General features: G+C 35.8%; 2 protein-coding genes across 2 annotated transcripts in view; both read right to left on the reverse strand.

Moving 5' to 3' along the window:
* The window catches only part of tanc1b (tetratricopeptide repeat, ankyrin repeat and coiled-coil containing 1b), a 196,495-nt gene extending 184,771 nt beyond the window's left edge, over positions 1 to 11,724 (reverse strand). The window contains exon 1 of the mRNA XM_082174598.1: positions 11,590 to 11,724. The gene's annotated coding sequence lies outside the window, so the exon portion shown is untranslated. The remainder of the gene's footprint in view (positions 1 to 11,589) is intronic.
* A 7,011-nt stretch (positions 11,725 to 18,735) lies between these two features.
* dap1b (death associated protein 1b) lies at positions 18,736 to 22,800 on the reverse strand. Its single transcript, XM_082174829.1, has 4 exons — positions 22,642 to 22,800; positions 20,671 to 20,758; positions 20,187 to 20,250; positions 18,736 to 19,088 (listed from the first exon to the last, which is right to left on the reverse strand). The coding sequence occupies exons 1-4, from the start codon at positions 22,700 to 22,702 to the stop codon at positions 18,972 to 18,974; spliced, it is 330 nt and encodes a 109-aa protein (XP_082030955.1). The 5' UTR covers positions 22,703 to 22,800; the 3' UTR covers positions 18,736 to 18,971.
* Positions 22,801 to 24,727: the final 1,927 nt, after the last annotated feature.

Consider the following 24,727-nt stretch of genomic DNA (forward strand, 5'->3'; position numbering starts at 1 on the left):
GGATGATTGTCATGTCTGCACTGATTTCAACAATGAAAAACTGGCCATTTTATTCTGAAGAATTTCTTCACTCTTTACCGTCTTTAATCAAAATGTTTCAAACAATACATGTTTTCATTGGAATCGAGTTTTAATCCATAGTTAATTTTATCCCCTCGGTATCCCTTGACCAAAATCATCTTAACTAATAAAAGATTTGATGAATTCTTGAAAAGTTAAAGAGCTGAAAAAGTACTGCAGGACCGTGACCGTGTCTTTATGACAAGAAAATGACAGACATCCTTTTCTGAAATGGAGAATTTAATGGGTGAAATTGCTATAACGGACAGAATAATGGACAGGTTAATAGGAACCGTTAAATGCCCATTGACGAAAAGAACCAGAACAAGATAACAGGTGATTGCAGACGGAGAGAAGAATTCTTCACCTTGAAACGGGAAATGAGCAAGAAAAAGACAATGAGCAGCTGGAGCGGGCCGTATCTCAGCTCTATAGACTGCCATGCATTCACAATGACATGAAAGGAAGAGAGCAACAATGACGTTTTTAATACGAGTTTACTTCAGTCCATAAAACAGCTCTGGGAAACCAGGAAGAGAAGTCTGGGAAGCTGGAAACTGGAAATATTGCATCTAAATTATTCATATTCACTCTCAACAAGAGAGTTAAACAAGCGATGCTATCATTCTTCACTTAGAAAAAGTGATATTCTGTACTTTTGTAGCATATTATTGCTCCACTTTTAAGAATGCAATTAATAATTCTAATACCAGACCAATGCAAGTATAATTGTACAATAGGATCCACGTGCTTTTAAATTAAAAATGTATTAAAAAATTAATTAAAAAATTAATTTCGAAATTAATTAATAAATAAATAAAATGTATTAATTAAAAAAATGTTTTTTAATTTAGGCCTACTTTAATTTAGGCCCTATTTATTTAATACAATTTAATTTATGCATAAATTAAATTAAATTAAATTAAGAGTCATCTTCTTCCTCTTGAATCAGAACTTGAATCAGTGTCCTGGATCTGTAAACACTTGAACTTAATCCAACCTTCTGTGGAAAGTCATAAAGTTTCCCTTCCCAAATGACAGGAATGATCACAGGTCTAAACAGAGCACAGACAACCCAGAAACAGGCGGTTTTCAACACCCCCAGTCAAATGACTCACTCGCCTCTTCAGGGCAGAAAATGAAGTAATGCTGACACCGATAAGTTTAGATTTGACTCAGGCAGAGTAACTCTGTCTCACACTAATATCCCCTCTTCTTATATACACGAGAAGAGAGTAGGGTAGGGAATCAAAAATCGATTCCAATTCTGAAATCAGATACTTAAAGGGATATTTCACCGCTGGAAAGATGAATGTGTATTTAAATTGGGTTATTTATGTAGTAGAAATGTGAAATTATTTTAGAAGTTGGTGCCTTCTAGACTGAGAAAAGCCCCAAAAAAATTTTTTGGCTGATGTGGATGAAAGACAACGACTCACAGAATGCACTTGCTTCACTGCCCTACGAGGACACTCCCAAGCCACGCCTCCCGGTTACAGAGGGCAGTGTCGGAAGAAATGATACAGCTAGGCTATTAGTCGACTCGAAACTGAAAAGACTGCGTTTTATCGTGAGATCCCCCTATGGGCGGGTTGAAGACATGCGGAACGAGCTCCTCCTACTGGCTGGAGTCTCTCGCCTCTAGACAAAAGAGCCTCTGATGACGATAAATGACGAGTTTTTTTTCCAGACACACAACACAGAAATCTCTCATCTCAGGGGGACATGAGGGAGGGAAGCACGATCATTCCAAAATACTACCAGGTTTCTACTGATACAAAGCTTAATGCTAATCGGTGAAGTATCTCTTTAAGGTCAGGAATCGGATACTTGGTATAAAATTAAAACTTCGATTCTGCTTATCGATAACTGTGCACATTTTAACGTGGTTTTCAAGCGCAAGAAGAGGTGAAGGAGAGCTCAATTCGACACGCCGCCTCTCATATAGCGTGTGAATACTGAATTGAGCTCTCTTTAACGTCTTCTTGCGCTTGAATGGTTTAAAACCACATTCAAATGTGCACAGGAATCGATAAGAAAAATCACTCAAGTTCGCTAAAGTTCAAGCGACACCCAACCCTATAAGAGAGAGACTCTATCAGTCAACTGCAAAACAACATGTAAATGAGGCTGTGCTGTTGTTCCAGAGGACAAGCAGGGTGTATTTTAAGATTAACGCACCTGTGGGCACACTATTTTTGGTTATCTTATGAAGACAATAAACAGAATTGACAGTAAAACTTTTGGAGCGTATCTTTAAAAAGAGATCTGAAACCTGGCTTTTTAAAACTGAGAAAACTTTCTCTCCCTGTATTTCCTAATATTTACTCGTAATCTGAAGATAGAAAAAGTCAATATGTAAAATTTCTTGATGAAAACCCACAGCAATATTCTTTCAAATGTATTCATTTCTGTGAATCTGTTCAAACTGTCCATTATAATGAACCAATATAATTCTCTGATTCAACACTCAAAAAAGTATTTAAAAAATGTTTTCTAATGTTTTAGAGAGAAATATATTGTTGGTTAGTATTGCCATTTATTTCTTCATGCATTTGCATATATAATGATTAAATATTATTTCAGAGCAAATCCTACAATACATTATCTAGCATATCTATATGTTTGGTATACCTATTATATCAATCTATTGGACATTTAAAAAAGCTTTCATTGAAGGCGCTGATATATCTGGAATCACTTTCAATCAAGACTTCCACATTTTGTCATTTAATAAATTAAATCTGTGTAATACTGTGGAAAAATATACAGTATATGCATTAAACTTCTTACTAAACTTGACTAAATATCAGTGATCGCTAATGCTTTTCAGTAATATGGTTCATAATTTATAAGGAACTCCGTCACATTTATCACCTGAACTATTGACAACAGAGGAAGAAGAAAGTGTGAGAAAAATCAGACACTCTTCTCTAAACAAAGTTGAGACTTGTTTCACTGCAGTTCACAGTTGCACCTGAGGCTGTGGAAACTAAATCAACCTGACAAGACAGCATTCATTCACTCCAATACACACACACTATAGAAAGACAAAACACTCCGTCCTTCCTTCAACTCAAAGAGCTCTGGAACTCAATCCATGCGGTCTCCACCTACATTAATGCATCACCTTCATTATTAGGAGAAGACTATTGCTATAGGAAAAGATTATGTAATAAGAGAATCAATCGTCATTACTTAAGGCCTTCAAAGGGATCAGCTGCAGAGATGTTGGTTACTGTTATCTTATTAACTGTTAAATATTAACTTACCCAGTAGAAAGTCTCCTGGCAATCTCTAACTTTAGCACAGCAGATACAGCCCCTTATTTCAAAGCAAAGCTGGGTCATATAGCTTAAGAAAAAAAAGTATACATCTCAACATTTTTCTGGATATTGACAATATATTTTAACACAGTAGTCAACATTTGAAGTGGATCAAAAACAGTTCATCAAAGTTGTCCTAGACAAGAATGGGTATTGTTCAAAATTCATGTATAAGTTTGATCCACTTCAAATGTTGACTACTGTATATCACCAGGAACTTTTATTTTGATAAACTTTATACTGCCAGCAAACTTATATGTCATACTGTATGTGACCCTGGATCACAAAACCAGTCACATGGCTACATTTTATGAAATTGAGATTAATATATCATCTGAAAGCTGAATAAATAATCTTTCCATTGATGTATGGTTTGTTAGGATAGGACAATATGTGGTCGAGATACAACTATTGGAAAATCTGGAATCTGAGGGTGCAAAAAAATCAAAACATTGAGAAAATCTCCTTTAAAGTTGTTCATTTATGTTCACGATTGTGCTGCATTCACTCACACAAATAAATGTTTTATATATTTACGGTAGGAAATTTACAAAATATCTTCATGGAACATGATCTTTACTTAATATCCTAATGATTTTTGGCATAAAAGAAAAATCAATAATTTTGACCCATACAATGTATTGTTGGCTATAGCCACAAATATACCCGTGCGACTCGTGTGATCCAGGGTCACATATAAATATTTTCAATAAGTCACCCAGTTCTACCTAAAATCCACTCTCAGTGATGGAAAGTTTGTAGATTTCTACAAAGCATTTGTAGATTTGTAGCTGAGTGTCATAAAATGCGAGAAGAATTCCCCCACTTTCGTCATCGGAATTCCATGAGGCTGAAGTGAAAATGAGTGAATGTGAAAGTCTGACATGCACGACTCCTCCACTGATAAACACATCACAGGTGAACAGCTACGACAGCTGACAGATAAGAGTGTGGGAACTTACTAGCAGGTCAAGAGCACAGGATAAACGGTGCAAAAGGGTAGGCATTGAGACTCAAAAGAAGAGGAACTAATATGTGTTGTTGTAAACGTTGTAAATGTTTTACGTCGAAAATCATGGACATCTAAGCATTTGTAGAGAGTAAATTATAATAGATTTAAGCACATGTATTATGACAGACATTACACAGCTGTTCTCTTTTGTGAATAAAGAATAACATGACTGACATCTAAAACAAGAAAAACTGGCTCTGTTTTATACAACATTCAGTAAATCCACAAAGCAATTATAAAACGAAAAGAATTCAGACTCATACTTTTGTCAATTATGTACAGGATAAAATAAAATAAAATAAATGTTTTATTACTTTGACAAATTGAGTATTGATTTAGAGGCTACACATGACCCAAAGAATATGAAAAACACAGGCTTATGACTTTAGATGAAATTATTGAGAAGTTACAAGAATATTTATGAAATTAAGGTGTCACTCTAACAATATATAGAGATTGATAAGACAGATTTACTTCCGAACTTCACCTCTGTCAAATATACAGGTAAATTGGTTCAGACAATTTACCAGTATGGGAAGATGTGACATTACCGGTAAATTACCGGTATATGCGATGTGTGTGAACGCGGAATGAAGATTATCTGTATTTTGCACGTACAAGGTCAGAACGCGCTGACGTAAGAAGTCATTTGGGCCAATCAGAAGCCGTTGAAAGAGCAACGGTTCTGGGCCATTCATAAAATTATGACGCAGATGACACGTTTACACAGTTAATCAGAGTTTTTGTCCTAAAACGATTCAATTTTAGAAACTGTTTCTATTTTTCTGCGGCGTCGCGCTGGAACAACAAACACAAAGTGTGGTAATGATAATCTCAGGTACTGTTAAAGAGCTTTATTTAATGTTAAAAGCGTGTAATGTGACTTTGAATATCATTTAGTGCTCCAGCTTTGTAGCTGTAAAAGCAACAATGGATAATTCACCTCAGATCTTGAAATTAAACGAATGGAAACAAGAACGTTCAAACTGTGAACAAACAAGTGTATTCTTTGACAAAGATTGTTTTAGTAACTCAGTAGCCTAGATGTATTTTTAATAATGTTTAAATGGTGTACTATTTGTGAATTTGATTATTTTCTTGCGAGTGCCGTGAAGATTACTCTCTGGTGCCGTGCACTCGCTGCGAGACTCTGCCCACACGCTGTTCTGATTGGCTGTGGGTTTTGATTGATTTTGACGCATCTCAGTCGAGTCGCGTCTAGTGTGGACAGACAGTGTTACGGTAAAAAGCCAGAATGCTGTTGCTTGTGTGAACAGCACATTTTTTTATTTACCAGTAAAGTCGTTCTAGCAATTTACCGGGATTGCTGTGTGAAAGAGGCTAATATCAATCAATATATTTCAAGAATTAAGTTTCTGAGCCAAAAGATGATCGTGGTGCAAGAGGGTTCAGCTGGTCAGAGGACTATTCAGACCACCACCAATCAGTGTGCCAAACCTTATAACTTTCTTACAAAAGCTTCCACAGGATGCCATACAGAGGAACAGCAGAGGAATCAGATTTTAAAAAATGTCCGCCTATCAAAACAATAGGGGTTAGACACTACGTTCGGCCCGTAGAAATGATAAAACAGTAAATTACAGTGGCAATAATGGGGAGGAACTCAACACAGTGGCAACAAGTAAAAAAAAAAAAAAAAAAAAGTGTTTTCTCTGAGCCGTCATGGCAGTGCTCTACATTTCACAGCCTGGTACAGTTTATTCTGCACATTCCCACATAGCGAGCTCACCGCATGTCCAAAAACGACAGCTCAACCAAAACACACGCAGTGCTGTGGTCCAGTATAAGTCACCGAACTGGTGCAAAGGAGTCTGTAATTCTAGAGTAACAGACCTCTGACTAGACTTTTGGAAAGTCTGGTTACACACTGCAAAATGTAGATCTGGGTCAAGAACTGCCCGCTTAGACCGGATTAGACTGTCTAACTGACGTGTAAAATGACCATCATTTCTAGAGGCTGTATCCATTTATCTGAAATAAATTACCATAATATCTAGTGGGGTAATGATACATTTATGATTCAATGCATTGATCAGATGATTAATGATATAATGTATTGATGCAATGCATACATATTTTTATTTTTTAAATCAATATACATTTTTATATATTATCTATAAGCAGGGTTCCCACACCTTGGTTAACTTCAAATTCAAGAACCTTTCAAGGACTTCCCAGGTCCAATAACTATTAAGATATTCCTTTGGTTCGCTTTAAAGTAGGACTATTATATTCGCATTCTTTACGGTGTAGGAAAGATAGCCTACCTTTTTACTTGCACGTCAAATTCTTTTTAACACAGTTTGCGCTTGTTATTAGACTTGGTAAGGTGCGTTTCACGCGTGCAAGTGATTTTTTTAGTTTTGCTTTCTCTGGCAGAGAGCAGAATCAATCATAGCCTAAATATCTTGACCTTGTGGAAGATAAAATTTGCTCTTCAGACCTTTTACAACAAGTAGAAAACATGAAGATATACAAAAAGCTTTCTGCTCGTGTCTCACATCCCTGATCCCTCTCAAAGCGCAGAGCGGAAGGCTTAGGCTATATCACGCGTCTGTGTGTGTTAAATATTTAACTTTATTATATTATTTAAAGGGGTCATATAATGCCATTGTTATTATGATTCTTTAGGGTCTAAATGAAAAGTTTGTAATATACTTTAATTAAAAATTCTCATTAGTAGTATTGTAAGAAAACTCTAATTTTACCTGGTCAAAAACAGCTCTGTTTTCAGCAAGTGCATGTGTCTTTAAATGATAATGAGCTTTGCTCACCCCGCCCCTCAGTTCTGTGCGTACTGCGTACACAATTTGTAATAACACAATAACCATAACGCGTTGTTCATTATAAACTTGGCATTATGAATTATATTGAGAACGTTGTACATAGAAAACATGCCGTAATGTACTCTGAGTGTAAACAGCCGCATTTATCGTGAAGCGTGCAAGTGATTTGCAAAGATTAATATAAAGGTTAATAAAAAGTTACACTCGCTTCTTCTTCAGGAGGTGCAGCAGGAACACGAATAGTTGGTACCGATCCTTTTTTCAGGAGCAGCTTCTTAGCAAAACCAGCTTTATACTGACCCTCGTTTATAAAGCAGTCTGGTGAGAAATGATTCGCGCAAACATGAATGCATCGACATTGATCGTGGGGAATATTCCCTTCGAAAACAAACTCAGCCACTGCGTCTTCAACTGTACGGATTTAGGAACATCAAAATGACTGCTGTGTTCGTTATTAGAGATGCACCGATTGATCGGCTGGTGACCGGAATTGGCCGATTTTCACGTGATCGGCCGTGACCGGCGACCGGCCGGTCAGTCTGACAAATACCGATTTTATGCCGGTCAAATGCACTCGGGCGCCGCATGATTAACATCGCGCAACATCAGCATCACACGTGCACGAGGAACACACATGTAGGAAACCTCGTGAATTACGTCCGTTCAGACCGCAAGCGCGTATTTTTTTTGGGCGTGCATGTTAATCACAACGGGAGCGGGAGCAGCGCGTGAGCGTCAAGCAGGAGCGTCGCGAGCAGTGAAGCGCGTGTTTCGGCGCCGAGTCTATTTGCTGCACTGCTCACGCTCAATTAAAGGGAAAGCACACTTTTGATGGACAAAATAGCCTAAATAGGGTTTCACAAAAAAGTGCCCAAAATACACAGAATGTGCGTGTTTTAACAAGAACTGGAGTAGGCAATGTCAGAAAAGAAAACGAAGACTAATATTTATAGAAAATGTACCCATTTAAACTTGTTTTATTATTCAGTTTGTACAAGTGATTGCAATAGGCCTGTGTGTGTGTGCTTTGAGAAATATCTTTATACTGCAAGGCTATATTTATTTAATTTGTTATGTATATATTATTTTATCGCCATTCCCGGTTTTCATACAGACGTTTAGTTTGCTAAATACATGTATAAAAAAATTATTGGATATTGAATGTGAAAAGGAAATGGTTCTTCCATAACACTGCACTTTAGATGTGTGTGAATTACCCACACCTGGAGTCATTTATATAGTTCTATTTTATAGCATTTATCTGTTAAAAAAAAATATGTACTATGCAAATTGTAAAATGTTCTATTACAGAAAAGATATAAAATAAATATTTGTGTGTGCTGTAAAGTGGTCAGAAAAAATGAAATCGGAATCGGCTAAAATCGGTATCGGCAGGTCAAACTCACTGAAAAATCGGAAATCGGAATCGGCCCAGAAAATTGTAATCGGTGCATCTCTATTCGTTATTACACCCAAGAACAGAACACCACAATCGCTTAGACGCCATTCTGCTCCAGCGTATCAACCATGTCCGCGCGGACTATGATGACAGCTCGCTCAGGGCGGGTCTGTGTTGAAACGTTGCTGTCAATTAACAATTGTGGGAGGGGCGTCCGACCGTGTGACGTCACACGGTCAGACGGCTCGATTTGAGACGGGGGAAAACATATAAGGAGATTAAAAAAAGACCACTGGATGGACTTTTTATCATTATATGATGGTTGTGTACAGGCACTGCCAACACACATTTCAGTCCAATCAACTTGTAAAAGTGCATGTACCATTATATGACCCCTTTAAGGTAATATTATTTACTGATCCATTCAAAAAAAAACTGCCACCGTCACAGCCCTATTAGAATCCTTTAGAACCACAATCGAGATAAACATAATCTGTGCTCGGAAATACAGATCATTTAAAGCGTTTCGACCTCCCACAAAGCACTAGAATTAGTTTATTATTTCCAGCCTGACAGCATCTGAGTGCCCTGCTGAAACAGACACACAACACAGCTTTTGTTTTGGACGTAACACAACCCTCTCCCTGGCCACTAGCACAATGTTATTAAATGAGTGTTTCCCTGCAGGCCACCAGAGTCACCCCAGGACCATAAAAACGTCCCATCATGATCTACAGCCTGACAACCAGTCCCTGATGGTGCGGATGGAGCCGGTGAGGGCAATTAAGAAATGTCGCTTTCATTCCAGTTGGCACCGCAGAACCATTAGCGCTGTGTGAGAGAGAAAAAAAACTAATTTTCCGACATTTGTTTTAAGCTTCAAAGTGCATTTGTGCCTCGCAGCTTTATTAAACAAAGCCAAACAGAGATAGAAGGATGACTTTTGAACCTAAATCTCTACAGGTGTGTCGTATTGTGAGTCACACAAACTTTCCGAATCATTCCAGTGGATCCTCTATAGCGCCGAGCACATGTGCAGATGTGCAGCATATAAAGGACATATTGTGAAGACATGGGCTCAAGACATCCAGGTCTTTTCATGCCCGTTTGTATCAACTACTGCATGTGTTTACATGTGGTACCAGCACCTGTTATTGGCCAGCTGGCTATGAACCATGAAACGGGGTACCCACACTTTCTGACCAATGACTTTTACAGTCGTTTGTGATTAACAGAGAATAATCACTGTACAGAGATTGCATTCAACATTTTTTTTTAAAAGACAAGAGCTGTGCATAACTATGTATAATGTAGAGTCCATTCCTGAAATATTCACATTACTTTTTGAGATTTTTTAAGTTTTAAATCACAATTTTTAAATGTCCTGGTTTTTCATGACCGTGGGAACTCTGTATAGTAAATCCATGGAAAGCTTTCCTAAGGCTAGGAAAAGGAGTGCCCTCTTTCAACAGCACACATTATGACTCAGCATTAAAACTCATTACAAACCCTTTTGATTTTAGGCCAAAATGTGACCTGGACATGAGATTCAACCGCAAGTTAAGTATCATGATCACGATTTCTGCCTCTCTATATGATCCTAGTTTAAACTGCCATGAGTTGTGGGCCATTTTGACCTAACAGACCTAAAAAAATAAAAAATAAAATAGGTATCATATTAATTGTACATAAAAGTAATATATTTTTCCTTTAGATTTTAGGCCAAAATGTGACCTGGACATGAGATTCAACCGCAAGTTAAGTATCTTTGAGTACCCTAAAAAGTGCTCTAAATAAAATATTAGGGATGCACAATATATCGGCCACCATATCGGTATCGGCAGATATATGTTCATTTTTAATGTTATCGTTATCGGCCCAATAAGAAAATTTGGCCGATATATTAAAGCTGATAAATAATGGACTATTTCCTTAAGATGAGACACTTCAGATGCACACTGTTCATCGTGATGGGTTTTGAATTGCTTGAAATATGATTGAATCACTTCAATAATATGGTTAAGTGCAACTTAGCGCAGGTCTGTCATATAGGCTACATACAATTATATAATGATAACATTATATATAATTGTGTGCTTAGGACATGGCTTTTAATAGTCGGTCTTTTATTTTTGCTCTCAAAAATTATATACAAATTTGGATTTAGATTTATCAGCCAATATATCGGTTATCGGCTTTCATATCGGTGCATCCTTACATAATTATTATTATTAAGTACACTTACTAGTCTAAACCAACTTATAAATTTTTAGGAAAAATGTCCACAATTTAGAATAATAAAGTCATCAAAACTGTGTTAGAAGCTTTTTCTATCTGGTCTATTTATATTCACTACTGTTTTGTATGCTAAACAAATGTAAAACATTTATACTTTAAACACAACCATTTAGATGAAAAGTTTTGTTTGAAACAACAACGATTAACTACATTGAAGTGTCAATCATCTGTCAACCGTTGTTGGACTGATAACGTTACTAATGTGAATAGGAAGGGATTCTGAGAACGGTATCTATATCAAAACACTAATAAACTATGTGGAAAAGCACATTATGAACCCATGGAGAGATTATATTCATAATAAATGTAATAATGCTTCCCACCACACTCCAAATATCCGAAAGTGAATTTCTGCGACGCACAAGTTCGTGAATTCCCATTATAAGAGTAGATAATCCCAGCAGGAGACGCCAATAATCCAACTAACTTAAATGTGTAAAAGAGATTTCAGCCAACATTTAAACAGTTCATAAACCACACACACACACCGGTTTCACACAACAGAGAATAGGACAAGCCCCGGCATATTCCCGTTTAATCTGAGATAGAGAAGCGCGAGCGAAACAAATGTAACGTTATATATCAAACTCCAACTTAACTCACGAGACTTTGAAAATGATGTGGGAACACTTTAAACACTTCATTAATATCCACCGGCCAACTCTGAAGATGTAAATGCTACATTACCTGATTTATGTCATGAATTATCCGTCGGGGAAAAGTTTTGAGCCGCTTCTTCTTCTCTCTCACACTCTCACAGACAGTTGGAAGCGCGCGCACGGCTCCTCCCTCACTGAGCGCGCGCACTGAGGTAATCACGACGTCAAAAGTAAAAAGTAAAAGTATGTTTACTATCAAGAGGGCTTTTCTCGATAGTGAGGTGTCTTAAGTGTTGAGGTAATGCTAGAGCCGATGACAAAAGTTATCTAATTTATAATTTGCATTTATAATTTTAAAGTAATTTTTAAAAACTAATTACAAATGATTAGCCTACACTTTAATTCATAATGACCTTTAATTACAAAAAAACTACTGATCATTTACACAATTATTGCTCAGTAAAAAAAAAATGGTATAATAATCAAGCTCAATAAACCATGTTAGACTTTCGTGACAACATGCCCCAATTGGAGGGCATTATAATAAAACTGTATGGGCTATGGACTGTCATAAGCTTTTTAGCACATAATAAACAGAAAACAATATAACACCTCAATTGATATTTGTTTGGGCTCTTGTTTAAAAGTAATAGGCCAAGTAATTTCAAAGTTAATCTGTTATTTTCCCATCTTTTTCTTTTTAATATGTTCCTCAAACCCGGTAAGCTGATATTATTGAGGTTTTAATCATCACAAAGTAATCATGCACTATTCAGAAGTGTGATTGGTATCTCTGAGAACCCGTAAATCTTACAATTTTCAGTTATCAAAATTGCATTTTGTTGATTAAAAACTGCACAGGGTAAAATTGTGACTAATATCAATCTTCCCCAGTTGATTAATCACAGTGCATTAAGACTTTTCTGGACTGGATATATGAACAGAGCTCTCTGTAAAACCCTTCAGAATAAAGGGATCAAAGTAAAGTTTGGTGTAGGCCTATATGTAAGGGTTATGATGAGGAGATTTATGAGAACAAAACTCACAGCCTTTATATTGAAATTGAAATCTAGATGCAAATAGTGCATTAAAATAAACACTTGAATGTGTATTTTGCATGTTTTCTTTCCATAGTCTGTCTGACAGAAAGAGTTGTGGAAGCAAAATAGCCTAAAACTTTGAAATTCACCAGTGCATGAAAAAACAACGGGTTTGCCTTTAGTGTTGCCTTAAGTCTGGTTTTTGAGCTATTAAAACAGTCTCTCACATCTCAAACAACTTTACTGAACGTTAATGAGAAAGTCCTAAACCAAAGCACCACAAGAGGCAGTGTATTACAGTGATTTTATCACAATGCAAAGTGGAGGATTCATTCTTGAAACCTTGTTTTCTGGAAAATGTTTAGTCAGCCTGAAATGAACCAGAAGCATCTGAAAGGCAAGATTTACCACAGGAAAAATGCTTGTGTAGAGAATTCCTCTGACATGTTTAACTGCTGTTCCAGAGGTTCTGGCTGGCAGTGGATGTGAATGTGATGAAGTCTTTAATGCAGTTTGACCTTTGCATTTTGCAGGATCTTGTGGGGAAACACTCATGTGGTGAGTCTAAAATAGACCCAGATCTCCACAGCAGATGTCCTGCAGATGTTTATAATAATGAGAGGTTGTAATTACAATTCAAAGTGAACTGGATATGCTGTTAGCCCGTGTGTGTGTGTGTGTGTGTGTGTGTGTGTGTGTGTGTGTGTGTGTGTGTGTGTGTGTGTGTGTGTGTGTGTGTGTGTGTGTGTGTGTGTGTGTGTGTGTGTGTGTGTGTGTGTGTGTGTGTGTGTGTGTGTGTGTGTGTGTGTGTCTGTGTGTGTGTGTGTGTGTGTGTGATGTTCATTTAAATGTTTGGGTGCTAACTGAATGCTGACACCCTACGGTACAGAGAGGTATTGCACACATCATGTGCTGTGGTACAAAACCTGTGAATGAAGTTACCTTGCACTATAAAAATTATATTACATAAAAAACGATACATTTACTTTTACAGTTTTGTTAAACACAGTTTTGTTTAGTCACACACACACACACACACACACACACACACACACACACATATATATATATATAGCCTATATACACACACATTAGTGCGTTTGGTAGACGCTTTTATCCAAAGCTACTTATTGCATTCAAACTACACTTCTTCTCTTTTTTTAAAGGGGTGGTATAATGCTCTTTTTACAAGATGTAAAATAAGTCTCTGATGTCCCCAGAGTGTGTGTGTGAAGTTTTAGCTCAAAATACCCCACAGATATTTTTATATAGCATGTTAAAATTGTCAATTTTTGAGGGTGAGCAAAAACGCACCGTTTTGTGTCTGTTCCTTTAAATGCAAATGAGCTGCTGCTCCCGGCACAGGGGGCGGAGCTTCAACAGCTTGTGTCCTTTTACCTCACACAGACATGCACTGAACATTTCAAAAACTTTTAGCCTTTTATGTTCAAACCGGAGTCAGACAATGATGGAGAGACTCAAGAAGAACAACATGTAGAAGCAACAGGACATTTCTGAATGGTTAGTTGGTGAGTTTATGTAGCTTATGTGTAGTTATCCTCTAGTCATTGATTAGCATATTCTGTCTTGATAATCTATAAATCGTGTTCAGGGGGCGGGGTTTATGTAAATTCTAGGGTTGGTGATGTCACTAACCCAGGAGGAATGTGGTGTAGTCTCTACCATCCTTTTGTTGTAGTTTCTTTAAAAGCAAATATCTCCCTTTGCTTTGAACTTTGAGCGTTGTAACTTTGCAGATGTTGTTTATGCTCAAACAGCAACATTACACACTAACTAAAGTTAGAAAAGTGAAATCATAATCAACCACCCCTTTAATCATGCATTCCCTGGGAACCCATTACCTGGGCATTGCTAGCACCATGTTTGAGCTATAGAAAAGCAAAATACACTGCTAATTTAAAACTAATTTAAAACTCAAATGTCTATCAAGGCAACATTCTCAAATCACTTCGATTCTACCCAATCATCATAAAACAGTAACTCTTTACACAAAGTCAAATTAATGTGGGAAAATATTTAAGGCACCATCTTAATCTTCAGTATAATTTTGATATGCAGCGTTTACACACGGGATGGACAAAATTCAAGTCAGGAAGAGGAAATTACTGAATTACAATAAAATAAATTCAACAGTCACACAGCAAAGGAATTTGAGTGTTTCAGCTTTACGATGAAAAATGAACTTTGAGCTAAAATTCCCTGATATGTTGAATACTGATTATATATATTTAAAATAGTAATTTTGAAGACTTTTAGGTAAATTAGAGCATTCTTAGAAAATGTGTTACAAAATATATACAAATCAGACACAAATGTCAATCATTTGAACCTCTTTGCCATTAATATTATGTAACGTTTTAGAAAATACTGTATGTTATTACAGTTGTGTTTTTATAGCGGCTCCGATACTGGATATAAACCAAGTCCCAATGAGATTCAACACAGGATTCAATGTGTATGTGATAATCCTGCTGTAATCTACAACACACACACACACACACCTGTTGAGAGTTCTCCCCGCAGCAGCCTGAGAATGTGACTCCGTCATGATAGCTGGTCATCAGCTGCTGACTGAGATGATTTGTGATGTGGTTGTGTTCCCACATGAAGGCTTCAGCTTGTGTAATGCGTAACGTTAAAGAGGCTCACATCTGAAAGATCTTCAACATATGGTTAGTTAGATCACATGAAAGAGCCCACGAAATCAGAATCAGAGTTCTGTGCCATTTACTCCGTCTATTAGCTTTGATGTCTTCTGAATCTACATGCTTGCAACATCAAAAGTAGAAAACATTGGTGTAAAATAAAAGTTTCCAAACTTTTCCAAACTTTTAATAGGAAATGCATCAGTGTTTGCAATAGCATACTCTTACATCAGAATGAATACGCTGCATGCACATTGTATGCTTCTTACATCTGCCAAAATGTGCATAAAATACTGCATTGCATATTTTTTATTTTTTATTTTTTTTTATTTTGGGAAAAGTTTATAGTCATTCATGTAATTGTCTTAAAACAAAGCCATTGTTTTCTGTTTAATTCCAAGACATTTGGAATTACAGTAACACACACATCCTTAAATACATACATCCTAAGTCATAAGATAACTGTTGACTTATGCTGCATTTATTAAAAAAAAAAAAAAAAAATACAGTAAAAACAGTAATATTGTCAAATATTAAATAAATTAAAAGAACGTTTTTAAATATATTTTAAAATATAATTTATTCCTGTAACAGCAAAGCTATATAATCCATTTATTCCATATTCCAATTATTCTTTCAATTATTCATCCACGCATATATCCTTGAGAATTTCAAAAATGAAAAGTGGAAGATTATTTAGTTTAATGAAGAAATTTTAGAAGATTTTTTAGGAAGACTTTGAGATATAAGCTATTGTTATTTATTTATTTCCCTATTTCCTTTTCATGTATAGCTGTGCTTATGTTCTTTAGGAACATAATTTGTAAACACATAAGTTTTGTCTTGCCTTATTTCAATTAGATTAATTGCAAGAAAAAAAGAAAGAAAAATAATAATAATAATAATAATAATAATAATAAAATAAAATAATAATAAAAATGCAATGCATTAGATTTTCTATTTCCAGTGTGACAAATGAATTAGAAGTAATATCAGCAGTTATTTTCTTGCCTCGTTATTTTCTTAGACTGTTAAAAGTTAAAGTTGTGTTTCATTCCGGACATTGACAATCAAGCATGCTTCATAAATACAGGTTTCCTGCAGGAGCCGGATTTGCATATTGGAAAATGTAATTTGAACTCAGCATAGGGTAACCCGGGATATAAAAAGCTGGAACAAATGTAATTTTGTTAGAAAGCGGCTCACAGGGGACAATGAGATTGAAATATGCTTCATAAGAATACATGAATGCAAAACAGCTTGTGATGTGAAATATATCAGGCATTAGAATCAGTCTGTGATGGAGAAGGAGAGATGGAAACAGGGATTCATTTGTGGGATATCTGAAAGCCTCTTGCAATAGGCAATGCCTTTATAATCCCTGTGCGTCTCTAATCCGCATGCAGGTAAACCGGGATCCTTCGCATAACTCCTGATATCCATTCAACCGGCCGCAATCTCTATTAGCTCAAATCAAGGAGGGGAGGAGGCGGAGAAGAGGGGAAAAGTAGTAAAGAAAAAGAGAAAATGGACAAATCTCTCAAAAAAACATCTGGATCATATGCTATTCTGAAGAAAAAGAAAAAAAATTATATAAATATTTTATTTCATGGTTTGAATTAAGAAAATATAGCCATTTTTTGACTATTCATATTTACACCACCAGTCAAAAATGAGGAATAATTGAGTTTTTTTTTAATGTTTTTGAAAGAAGTCTCTTCTGCTCACAAAGTAAAATATTTGAAAAAATAAAATACAGTAAAAACAGTAATATTGTGAAATATTATTACAAATTAAAAGAAAGTTTCAAATATATTTTAAAATATTTATACAATATATTACAATTATTCTTTGTCGAATTATTCTAATTATAACTTTAGTCCTGTAGTTATATTTCGAGAGTATTGACATTATTTTGACAATTAACCATAATGCAATTGTATTTATTGCATTATTTTGAGTTTCACTCTCTATTATATTTGCATTACGATAATGAGATGAAGCATGCTTCTTTTTTTTCTTCTTTTTTTTTAAGTTGCAATCCATACATGAGCACAATTTATATTTGTCTTCAAACTAATTTCATGCATTTAATAAGAAACCTTTATCAAATGGTGCAACACAAATTCAGTGAAGCATATCTAAACTTTGATGGACAGTGTTTCTGATCCTCCTCCTCGAGACTCAAAGCCAGTCTCATTTTTGGCATCAGGCCCGTTCACACACTCAATGGGGGATCTTTTGTGCTGTCTGCATCAGACGCTTAAATATACCGCAGACTTCCTCCAAGCCCATCAGACTGACAGCTCAAAGACACCACACGCAGCGCTTCTTCACAGAGAGCATCATGTCATGACCTGAGAAACATCACATCAGACCCAGCCGTAAACCAGCGCGCTTTATGGGAAACGTCAGATTGAAAGATTAAAAGGCTCATTCCTAATATGTGACCCTGGACCACAAAACCAGTCACATGGGTAAATTTTTTTTCAATTGAGATTTATACAGTAAATAAGCTTTTAATTGATGTATGGTTTGTTAGGATGGGACAATATTTGTTCGAGATACAACTATTTGAAAATCCAAAAGTGCAAAAAATCTAAACATTGAGAAAATCTCCTTTAAAGATGTTCATTTATGTTCACGATTGTGCTGCATTCACTCAAAAATAAAAGTTTTATATATTTATGGTAGGAAATTTACAAAATATCCTCATGGAACATGATCTTTACTTAATATCCTAATGATTTTTGGCATAAAAGAAAAATCAATAATTTTGACCCATACAATGTATTGTTGGATATTGCCACAAATATACCCGTGCGACTCGAGACTGGTGACGTGATCCAGGGTCACACATGCAGTACATTTGAATAAATTCACAGATAAGTAGTAATTAGTTTCATGAAGTGAACATTGGGTGGATTTTAAAACATTTCTCTTTCCTGTGTCCTTCAATATTACTTTCCTTTCTGTTAGTGTCGTGTACAGAATACGAAATAAAACTTAAAAGCACAGCTGATAATCAAAGTTAACATCCTTGTGCAAGTTCACCATCAATTTCACAATGAGAAATACCTATAGCTCTTTATGAATATCAAGTCTTTTCTTGCCTTAAGTCATAAGTGTGAGCTTGACCAAAAAAAAAAATCTTTTATAGAAATGCAATTCTGAAACTTATTAATTGTACATCTGTGTTAAAATGCACAACAGGAATGACAAGTTTAAGTTCAGAATGGTTTCTTTTGTAATTAAAAATGCTGCCTTGTTATGCCTTTAAACTAAATGCAATTTAATAGGCTTTTAAAAGCAATGACTCTACCGCCACCTAACGGTCATGAAAAGAAAATACAGCCACCATTTCATTTGCTGGAAAAGTGAATTTTACTGGTATAAAAGTCTCCTTTTGTGAAAAAGTAGGAAAACAGTTTGTTTCAATGATTATCAAAAATAGTTTCCAGAAACTCCATGCATATTAATGCTACAACTAAATGGCAAGCAAACACGTCAGTAAAGCAGAAGCCTAACTCTTTCCAAAATCTTTAATTCAGAGTGGGTTAATGAATATTCCACACAGCGCAAGCACAAAACTGCAAAAGCTACAAAGATTGCAACAAACAACCTGAAGAGAAGTCACATAACTAACTTTGTTACAAGGCTACCAAGTCAGGTCCATGATGCTCAACATTCACCTACAAACACACTTCCTGGTCGTCTTCTGCACGTCAGGTGATCAGAAGCTCAGAAGCGGAGGCCATTGTGGCTCAACACTTGCGTGGCTGTTGGATGCAGGGGATGCGCGGGACATGCGGCTTCTCCGCGCCCGGTCTGACTCGGCTGTGTCGCACAGAAACTGGAGTCTCTGGGAAATCATGACCAAACTGCAGCAAAAAAACAAAAACAAAAGAGTCATGTTAAATATGACACTTTTCTGAAACAAAGGTATTTTTACTTTAATAAAGTGACTAAGCAAATGACTAAAACAACCTCAAGATATTCCAGCTTCTATGGCTAATGTCATGGTCAAATCCAAGTAAAAAAAATAAAAAATAAATGTTTTAAACTACTAAACAGTGCAAATTTATTAAACAAAAGTAAAATAATTAAATAAACTTTTGATACATATTACAAACAAATAATAAACCAACTATAAATGAATAAAATATAAATAAAAGCACACTAATAAAATATGAATATATTCCTGAAATACAAAATACCAACAACATTATACAGAAATAATAAATAGAAAAAATATATACTAAATTATAATAAAATATTTAAATTAACTAAACTTAAAAAGATCAATATATTACATAAATATGAAAATATAAACCTACAATAATTAATAAATTAAACAGAAATGCATACATTTGAAATAAAATATATTATATATATATAATATATATTTTATTTCTATATACATCACAAATACAAAAATAAATAAAATTAAACAAATGCATACATTTGAAATTAAATAGAAAATAAATACAATACAAACAAGTACAAATAACACAATTAAAATAATAAAATTAAACAAAATAAATACAAAAGACACAAAAACAAAATGATTTGGCAAACTCTGTCATTTGGTAGCTGCTATCTTAGTAGCCAAACTAGATGACAAGCACTCATTTAGAAATGTGGACACTTGCAGAGGAAATAATCACTGAAGTGAGTTGATGAGTTCATAAAGTGAATCCTATTTTGACTAAACTCAACTTAATTGAATTAATGACCATGTCCTAGTTTTCACTCTCACTCCAATTAAAAATTACAGAACCAAAAAAAATCCAGAAAACAGCAGCGTCTGTGAAACTACAGTCGCAGAAACTGCATGATGTCCACTACAATAAACTCATTTAAACCTTCAAAACTCTTTGTTTGTGCCGTCTTAGGCTTTCTAAAGCACCAGTGCACTATGGGATTGGAGGAGGATGCATGCAATGCTAGTAATGTCTTGTTATTAGGGTGCAACAAACCTTCTCAAGCGGCCCAGCCAGGAGAAGACTCAGATGCTGCATTCTGGACGGGGTCGGCAGGGACCTGGAGAACAAATCAGATAATGTAATGCAAAATTACATTAAGATTATCTAAACGGATCATACTAAACGTGGCATGCTGGAGGGAACTGCATGGTTCTTTGATTTCATGCAAAGCGCTGAAACATTTTTAGCAATGCATCGAAATGCATCATCAGCCACAAGCATCAATTTGATGAACCACTTTCAATGCTCGGTTACGGACCAGAATGTAAAAGAAAAAGCAGCCACGATATGAATGTTACTGCCAGAGGGTTTAGGAAACCACTGCACATTCCATCATAGCCCAAAACAGCAGATTTTACATGAAACATGTTCATTAAATGTTGAGCAAACTGCCAGAGAGACTGAACTGAGGCTGAATTTCACTTCAACTCCGAGTCAGAAAGAGATCAGCAACTTTGTTAGGCAGAAAATACTGTACCTGGTTTTGTCAAATTTCTTGGTCTCCTTTTCCACATTTCCATTATCATCAGCGCTCTTCTTCACGACTCTTTTCCCTCCTGCTTTCACTGAAGAGAAAGTGCACAATTCCAGTTTCAGTAGAAATCACCAAATTGTGAACGTGTTAGGAAATGTTACAGCTTTTATTCACTAACAGGTCGTTTTAAAACTACTTCCATATCATATCAAACTTCTTTATAAAAAAAAAAAATAAAAAAAAAATGAGAAGCTTTGATATATCACGCTTCATTCTGACGTAGGAACAAGATAAACACCACAAATCTGCATTCCCAATTCATTCCTATAGATGGATGCTTCCTTTTCCTCACAAATCAGAGTTTTTTTTGAGTCCTGTAAACGTCCACAACCATCATCTCAGTCCATTGGCCCTGTTGTTCTGAAATTTTGGCAGGTCTATCGAGGCCCTGAGGGTGAGTGTGCAAATATTTGCTCAATAAAACAAGCCGCCCGCTCACATCAGTCTAAAAAAAGTCAGTGAACGGTACAATGAGGGAGTGTTCAGTGCTTGAGGTTTTAAAGGGCCCTGAAGATTGTGAAACGCTCAGGTAAATAAATGCCATTGGTTTTCATAACAGGCTGTTTGTTACCTTTAAAGCTATATGACGGCCCTACTTGCACGTCACAGTGTCACTAGATTGCTTAAGTTCACAAATGCACAAGATCCTCTGTGGAAATATGTGCAACTCCCTCAATTCATTCTGAATAAAGATTAAAAGGAATTGAGAAATTTGTACAGTTTATAAGTTAAAAACATTAAAAAGTGAAACACGCGTGATGAAAAGAAGCTTCGTTTTCTAAAGGCAAAGTTTAAAAACTTGCTGTATTTGTGTAGTGAATTAAAGGGATAGTTCATCCAAAAATTTAAATGATCATTTACTCACCCTCATGCTCCAAATCTGTATGAGTTTATTCTGTTGAACACAAAGATGATATTTTAAAGAATGTTGTAATCAAACAGTTGACGGACCCCATTGACTTTCATAGTAGAAAAAAAATACTGCAGTCAACTATCTGGTTCCCAACATTTTTTTCAAATATAATCTTTTGTGTTCAACAGAAGAAATAAACTCATACAGGTTTGGAACAACATGACGGTGAGTAAATAATTGTAATTTTTTGGGTGAACTATCCCTTTAAGAGAAGGTATACAGCCATCTTGCTGTTTTTGTTTACCACTAGCGCATGCTGCTGATAGCGCAATTTATTACATACTGCGTAGTAGCCTACGATTCAATGGTTGTCATCATCGTGCAGTCTACAAACATGTCGTACCCAAGTTTATTAGATCTGTGTCGTACGGTGAGATTTGTAATGAGCTTTTAGGATCGCCGAAATCGCAGTGTGTCACAGGAATTAGCAGCATGAAAAACAATATTTTTGAACGGCGAGTGGATTAACTTAAACGTCTCTGATTGGCCATTGCGTTCAAGAAATCAACAACTATGTCTGTGATTGGCTACATTGCTCATCGCTGCAAAACACGTTGTAAATAGATTAATTTGACGTTCTCCAGATCGCAAACACAAATATGCACTGGAGCATTTGCCAAATCTGTTTCGCCAATATATTACAGCATCAACTGATGGTGGCATTGCTTGATAAAATCGGGTCAGGTGCACTAATCGTATTAAATCACAGTAGAAGTAGAAACTGAAACTAAGTAATCTGAACTCACATCCTGTAACACCTAACGTTAGTAAGAAAACAAGAGCTGATGGTTGTTTTCCTCCCATTGCACAGTGCAAAAACACTGCTCGAACTACACCCGCAAAAGTAGGCCTACATTCACAAAAATAGCATGCAATTCAATAATCTACATTTAAAACGCATCGTTAATTAAATCTCAAACTACTTATACAGCGCAAACAAAACAAGAAATAATTAAAAGAAGCTACTTTAAAAGGTTTCGTATGTGACCAAATGTGCAAACCTGCAGGAGGATGACCAGCTCTTAGCGAGTCTCTCGCTCCAGTTTTAGAAAGTTGCACCATTTTCAGTTTTCTTCACAACAACGACACAAACACTCTGTAAATCAATCCGCCCACTCGCGCGCTTTTATACTCTTGAGACCTCACTGACGTCACGGAGGATGCGCGTGCATGAGACCGCATACGAATGCAAAAATATGTGTTGTTGTGCCAGTAGACCTTATTCAGAGCAGCGCCATGACAGGTATGATTATGAAAGCGAGAAAAAAAGAAAGAAAGAAAAAAAGCTGTATAAAAGCTCCTATATCACTTATAATTTTCAACAGTTCATTTTTTCATTTTTTCTTGGTCTACTGAAATTCTGGGAAATATATTTTTGCAGTGATTCGTCCATCCAAAAACATTAACAGAAATGTATGTCTATCCCTCACAGTCTCGCTGTCTTTCCCGTTAAAAATCAAAGTGAATAAGGTCAATAAAGCATCTTAAAACTGAGCGCATTACAGTAGAGAAATTGTGCTGAATTTACCCACATAGCACAAGAATTTAAGTAACTTTATAAATGGTCCTTGTAAGTAGATCATTGTGTAAACATGCTCATATGTGGGCGATTTGTGTATCTTTTCTTATGCTGAATTCGGAACCGTAGCCTATACTAATCTACTTCTATACTATACTGCTTACTATTTCTGCCATATGAACACATGTTAAACGTAGTAGGCTATGAGTAGTATACTAGTAAGCCATTGGTTCCCACTGCACATTTTTGATGGCTACATCTCAAATCACATACTTCCATATAGTAGGGAGACCGGGGACAGTTGCAACACTTTTTGCATTTCTCTCAGTTACTCAGAGACTATTTGGACTAGACCAACCAAATGTGTATATATTAAACTTGCATCTGTCTGCTAATTACCCATACCATTTAAAGATGATTATATATGACATATCGTTCACAGTATTTATTTGAATGGAAGAAGTCAGATGTTGCAACTGACCCCGACCCGCAGGGGACGGTTGCAACACAACCCAGGGACGGTTGCAACACGTTAAAAATACCTTAAATTTCTCTTATTAATTTGAGCTTTTTGTCTCAATGAGCATATAATTCTGAAAATATTAACTGTTTTAGGCCTACTATAATATTATAGTATTATTTATTTCAATAATATTATTGTAGCCTATAATTTATTTATTTAGTCATATTTATCAAATAACAGTTATTGAGTTTTTTGTTTTGTTTATGTGTAGAACATAGGCCTACATAGATTCAGTGTGCAGGTGTTACAGATGCTATTCAATCTCTCCATATTTCAGTGTCAGACAGGAAGAATTGAACAATTTGCAATGCAACAAACCTTTATTAAACATGCAATTTATAACTTGTTGCAACCGTCCCCGACCCTATCAGCCATGACAGAACATCATGTGCCTGCTAGACACACTGATTTTGACACATGCTAACCATTTCACTTAGAAGTCAACAAAACAATAATTCAAACTAAGTAAGTTTTGATTAATTCATACAAAATGTCTGGACAGTATGACAAAAAATATATTTCATGAAAAAATGTACTTTCATACCTCCAAAACAAGTTTTGTTCAATAAATGCAGCAGCAGATGTTGAATATGTCTACTGTCTTCTAAGTGAGGGGAGGGTCTAACTGTGCATGTGCAGTATGAGTGTCATCACTCTAGCTTGTTTCTGATTGGAGAAAAATGACATGTTGCAACCATCCCCTGTTGCAACTGTCCCCGGTCTCCCCTAGGAGAACACAGTTGTAGTTATGTGACAAAAGTATATGTCCAAATTCACAGTACTCATTCCCAGATGACCTAGCCTACTACTTTCGTCGGGATTCTTAAGTGTGCATACAATGGACACTTTACTATTCCATGAGGCAGAGGGAAAGGATTTAATTTCATATTTAAAGAGTAGTATTTTTTTTCCCAATCAATGAATATTTCTGAATTAAAACATGAATCTCCTAACATAATTCATGCAGTGTTGGGAAAGTTACTCTAAAAAAAGTTATACATTTCTATAGCTACTAATTAAATCTTCAACAGTGTTATTAGATTAC

Source organism: Leuciscus leuciscus, assembly GCF_965113295.1.
Source record: "Leuciscus leuciscus genome assembly, chromosome: 7".
In the NCBI taxonomy this organism is placed as follows: domain Eukaryota; kingdom Metazoa; phylum Chordata; class Actinopteri; order Cypriniformes; family Leuciscidae; genus Leuciscus; species Leuciscus leuciscus.